At 45.5% G+C, this 6,000-nt stretch overlaps 1 protein-coding gene across 7 annotated transcripts in view; it reads right to left on the bottom strand.

Moving 5' to 3' along the window:
* Window positions 1-1,435: 1,435 nt before the first annotated feature.
* The window catches only part of LOC147024885 (pancreatic alpha-amylase-like), a 51,277-nt gene continuing 46,712 nt past the window's right edge, over window positions 1,436-6,000 (bottom strand). For all 7 annotated transcript variants that reach the window (XM_085885244.1, XM_085885245.1, XM_085885247.1 and 4 more), the window contains 2 exons: window positions 5,022-5,147; window positions 1,436-1,748 (listed from right to left, as the gene is read on the bottom strand). In XM_085885244.1, coding sequence (XP_085741370.1) covers window positions 1,559-1,748; window positions 5,022-5,147 — 316 coding nt within the window. In that variant the 3' untranslated portion in view covers window positions 1,436-1,558. The remainder of the gene's footprint in view (window positions 1,749-5,021; window positions 5,148-6,000) is intronic.

The raw sequence follows: 6,000 nt of genomic DNA, 5'->3' as shown, positions 1-6,000 counted from the left end.
ATTTGGAAGTTTGGACCCGACCCCCCTGACATTCGACCCCTGACCGCTAGGAAGGGTATTGGTGTGACACCCCAATGAGACATATGGTTAGATGCAGAATTGCAAGATGCACATTTTGGATTTGGTTTGAAGTCAATACGACCATTTTAGCGGACGTTATTGCGAAAATAAGAATTTCGGTTTTTTGGTGACCTTGACCTTGACCTTGACCTTTGACCTAGATTCACCAAAAACGACGTGTCTAAGTTGGACCATGGTCAACGTCTGTACCCAGTTTGGTCATGATCGCTGAAACGGTGTGGCTGCGACAGGGTAAACAAACAAACAAACAGACAAACACACAGAATGACACACACAACCGACCAACATAATTCCCAAAATAAAAAGGATTCCGGCAATTAATAACAAATCCTCCAGTGTGTGACATCACTGGGGCACCCGGCGATACCGCCTTACAGCACTGGGAGTCGAAATTGGGAGGGAGCATTGTACAATAATTGATTGATTAATTGCAGAATTAAAATAAATAAATAATAATGATAAAATAATTTCTCAATCAATTGGCGATTAGCATAACTAAACCGCCACCGTTTCATCCGAATCTGTAACTTTTTGAAAATTAAGTAATTAATCGAAAAATGAATAATTGATTGATTAATCAATAAATTTAAAATACTCTTTTATAGCCAAATCACTTGGTCACAGTCATGTCCAAATATCAGCTTCCGGGCTCAAAATATGCCTGAGATTTTGCCGGATGAGAAAATAATCAATTAATTATTGATTAATGAAAAAATAAAAAATAACTTTTTTTGTCAAAGCACATCTTCACTTTTGTCCCCAAATTTCAGCTTGTGCAGTTTCGCATCCGCTTGGTGTCTTGGGAGAAAATTCTCCAACTGTCGCACGTCACCCGTTCGGGAGACCGAGTCCGTGACAAATTGGTTGTCAGTTGTGGGACAAATCCAGACCACCATTACAAAATGGTGATCAGGATCGGGTTTAAACCCTGAGAAAGGGGGTGCGAAGGATATCCCCCCCCCCCCACCCGAGTACAAATTCTAAATTGAGCGCAATCCGGCAATCAAATTACTTTCACAAATTGGGAGAAGAGACTAATTGTGTTGGTTTTTAAAATAACGTAAAATGCTATGGCGGACGAGAGTGAACTTACATGTAATCCCATGAGGGAATCTTTTAGTTCCAGCACATCTTAAATCTCATGGTGACCATGAATCTATTTGGCAGACCACCACTTGCTGCAGAGGGTTCTGACCAACAGGGGGTTTCTGCCACATATCTACCCTGTTTAGGCATCCATTACCAGTTAATAAGAACTTTAATTTAAAGACCCAATGATAAAGATCAACATTAAATGTATGGACAAAACGGCTGACTGATTATACTGACTTCTCCCAAATGAGAAAGTCGCATGTTTTCTTAGTGATATTTATTGGGGATAAATAACAACAACGGCTATTAATTTTGCTTTTTTGTCATTTGGAGTTGAAACGAAGAGCACAATGAGCTTTTTACTCAAGGACGAATGAATGATTGGTTATAATTTGGCATTGACATGAATGGCAATCATCGGATCTTCAGCCCAGCTTTCAATGTGGAAGTGAGCCATTCCATTGCTCTCGACCAGCACAGAGCCTGCCGTACACTGCCCCTCCATAAAATCTCCCGAGATGATGTCACAGTATGTGCCTGCTGCTAGGCCTGTCTGAATCCACATGTCCAGAACCCTGAAAAGGTCAGAGGATTGAGCGTGTGAGAACAGGATGATTATCAACATATATATTTTGAATCTGAATCTGATAAATGTAAATAATGACTGTGTACAAGGAATAAAAACTGCATGTACAGAAAGAATACATTTGCGTACAGTAAAAAAAAAGAAGAATTTGCAAGTTTTTAAGCTTTGGGTATTTAGAATATTGCTACAGTCACCGGGACTCGTCCCAGGTGCTCGGTCCGAATCCCGATGAACTGTGTCAAAGAGGTCACGCTGGCAAATTATTCTAGCGCATCGAATAGGGTCCGGGCCCGTTTGCCACGTGACCTTGCTCAGGCGGTACACTCCAGGCAGTCGGCAGACATACTGAGAAGTACCGTGTGCCCGATTACCCCAATTAGCAACCCGAGCGGTGTCCGATCAGATGCAGGTATGTTTTGTGCTGGGCGCCGGTCGCCACAAACCCAATCAGTCCTTTAATGGATGTTTATAGCCAGTGTGGCTTGCGTAGCGGTCAAACACAGCGCAAATCATTCAGAGACCAAGTGAATTTGTAATGGTGTTTTAACAAGCAAAAATGGCAGGACTACAAAGAAGCAATACAGTTATCATTTGTACAAATAAATCCCCACACATGTTCTGAGTTTTGGACGACCGGTAGCTCCTTAATTATTTATATCCTCAAGCCCTGAGACATTCCACAGAAAAAGGACAAGAAGAATCGGACAAGAAAGAAAGACCGGTGCTTTGTCCAGTGGGACACAGCGAGACCCAAGGGTGAATATGCGCCCAGCGGAAATAGTTTGTGGTCGTAAGTACGAGCCGGCAGGATGGGAAGGCAGGTCCGGGGTGTGGCTTGTAGTGGGGACTTTGGTGGAAAGAGGGCATGCTGCAAGCAGGGGGTATCTCATACCAATTGAACACACTGGGGGTCACATGTCGCTCTCCCCATTGGGTCCCAGAGCATCTCTCCACCGGTCCCTCTCCCGCAGTTCGTACATCCCCTTTATCGTGTCAGCCCCCCCTCCTCCTTCGTCCGTGACGCCACTGGCCTCACCCTGCCTGGCTGTCAATGGCCTGATAGTCTAGTTTGTGGGTGGGGCATCCTGTTTTGACCTCTCACCCAGTTCGATGGTGCTGACAACCCCAAGATTTTCCCACCTAAACTCATGCCGATGACCTGGGGATTCGTTAAAAAGCACATACAAGACGGATTGAAGAGGGATAAAACATTCAAAAGGTTTCAAATGAAAGCGGTTTTAGACACACATTCCGGGCAGGAAGATGGCAGAGCTTTCTATGCGAATAACAACTCGTAATAACTATCGTCATACTGTTACGAATTTGGAAGCCTTTTGCACACAGACAATCAGCAATCCCATTGTTCAGTTATCTTGTTAAGTATATGTGGATAGTTAGAATCCCTCCCCTATATCTAATCGGTTAATTTCATGTGTGCGCTATGGGTTTCTTTTATAGTGAGATTTTTAACATCTTTAAATCCACTAATGCCAACAAAACCCTCACTTCACTCCTCCTCCCACTCTGCGTGCGAACAAGTCCTTCACCCGCCCAACTTTCACTTCACACCACGGCGCCATAACACACGTGTTTCTGACTACGGACGTGGGCGGAGCCCCCTCGCCTCGGAGCTCTGACTCCGCCCCATCAAAGAAGAATGTCTCCCCTGTCAACACTGGGGAAGACAACAGGGCCTCTCTCGGGGGAGGAGCACCGAGATGCCCCTCCTCCAATCGTGACTGACCACCACGACACCCAAAAACACCCCGTCCAATCCAGAGGCAAATTACCCAAGAGCAGATCCCTCCAACCTGCACGGGGGAGGGATAAGAAGGATCGCGAGCTGTATCCGGGGGGGTTCCTTGGTTCCTTGGAGGTCGTGCCTTGCTTCTGGTCTGCTGGGCTCTCCTGGTCATCGGTCATCATTCATGGTTGGCAGGGTCATTCGTAGGATCCTGGCTGCGTTCGTTGGATTCTGGTTTGTGGGTTCGAGTCCCACCGTGGTGGGATGTGTTGGAGCGCTCAGGCTGGGGATCCCCGTTCCCTTCCACGGACTCCAAGCTCCACAAGTGCGGGTCGGTAAAACCGCACGAGGCGGCCAGGTACCCAACCAAACTCTAACCCCCAGCTTGCCTATCCTCCGTGGCTGGAGGGTCCGAATAAAGGCCATTGGCGCCATTTCTTTTTGGGTGTGTGTGTGTCCGTCTGTGGCCAGTCTTATAAGTAAAACTGCATAAGTGCCATGCTTATTGTACATTGCATTTAAGTCGGTTTAACCCTGCTCTGTGTCTCCCTCCCTGATTATTATTTGTAAAATAAACCGTCTTGTTAAATGTTCCAGCTCGTTTTCTATGCTTTCTCTCATTGGCCTAGCTGGTTTGGGTTTGAGTTATAGGGAGGCCGATTGTGCCGTAAATTGTTATTTGGGCCGGCGCGGCTTTGGTAATTCCCACTCGGTTACGCCGGATCCGAGTCGTTAACAGCGACTTGGTTCGGACAAAGCCGGCCGAGGGTGTGGCTTCCCCGGTAGTTTAAATCACGTAGTGACTTAGATAATTTGGCTAAAGACTAATAACCCTACGCTACGTGGTTGAAATATTGGCGTCCACTGTCCATTCAGCGACCCGTCGACTTCGGAGTTATCCCGGGTGACGACCTTCAATTCCGGGTGTTTGGGGGGAGACTGCCCAACTGCTCCATCTAGCGGTCGCTCCCTGCCCCCGAACCCGGCAACCACAACAATACTAGGTATGCAAGGTTACCCCCGGAAGGCATTCCCACAACAATATATTAAGATGTGCTTCCATGAACCTCGATCTTGTACACAAATAAATAAATAATCAAATTGGTAAAGAAATAAATGTAAAACCAATCATCACACTCTCCAAAATTACATTTTGTTAAATCTGTATTCGGTATGTATAAAATGTCAAACTGAGCGTGTGGCTTTGTATTTGTCAAATTATGGTAATCATCAGGATGTGACATAGCGGAACAGGAAAAGTGAACAATACACTGAGGGCATGACTGGAAAAGCATTTGAGGGTCAGAGGGCTGAGTGAGCACAGAGAACAATGCAGGATGAAACTGACACATCTGCAATGTGAGGGCAACGGGCCTTGTGTTTTGGTCTCACTTCGACCTTTTTTTATTACTTCAATGATAAGCGTCAGGCAACCAAAGTTTAACTTCATCGCAACTGCCAAACATAGTTCCCACTACCTGGTGTGGAATTATTGCAGCAGATGGCATGGAGGCTCACCTGTCATCGTTGTTGAACACGACGAACCCGCGATTACCACGGCCAAACGCCACTTGGTTGTTTCCATTATCCCACCAATTTTGGAGATCACTGCTCCCGGCTGCATTCCGGAAGGCCACCATGTTTCTACCAGGATCAACACCACAATTAACTCAACATTTTGATCACACAATCATTACCCCAATACCATGACCCCAATTAATGATCATTGTTATTTGGTACTTTGGAAAGAGTTCTACCTATTTCCAGTTGTTTCAAAAACTGACCTGAAACTTGTGCTGCTATTGTGTAAAATTTACATTCGTTTCAACAACGACCCAGCTATAAAACTGGTGGATGTTGCACTGGGTGTCTCATCTGCTGGGATTTGTTGGTGGACTATACGATAAAGATCTCACGGTGTCATTCGCGAAGAGCGCCAGGGTTATCGCTGGCCCCATGAACAAATTACAACTTCCATTACTATAACTCCACGATCCTGCAATGGAGGGGCGACTCGTCCCGAATTGTAACTTCTTGCCAAGAAACTACTTTGGCAGAACCATCCCTCAATATGTAGCATGGTGCACAACATAAGAATTACATCGGCCATTTCCCCCATTTTGATGAGGCGAGTACAATTTTTAGAAATTTTTATTAGTTTTTTTTTAACGAATAAGCACTGATGACAAATATCAGTGCTCACTTATACCATGAAAATAGTACAAAAGTGGTAGTGGAGGAATTTGACTTCAGTGTTATCAACATGCTTTCCACGGCTTCAGTGACTGTGTACCCACGCTCTTCCCCAAGGGTGTAATTTTGTGGTTGCTGTTGGCTAAATATGAGGCCATCTGCCTCTTGATGGTTGCTGTTGGCTAATACAAGCTCAACTGCCTCACAAAAATGGGTTCCACTACCCCTCTTAGCTTCGTGAGTTGCCACAAACCGGTCCAATCCGGATGGGTGTTTTTTAGGAGACACCATCTCCTTACTGTAT

This window comes from Eptatretus burgeri, chromosome 6 (assembly GCF_056783735.1).
Source record: "Eptatretus burgeri isolate ZD-2024b chromosome 6, Ebu_testis_v1, whole genome shotgun sequence".
Classification (NCBI taxonomy): Eukaryota; Metazoa; Chordata; class Myxini; order Myxiniformes; family Myxinidae; genus Eptatretus; species Eptatretus burgeri.
This window is presented reverse-complemented; position numbering and strand designations above follow the sequence as displayed.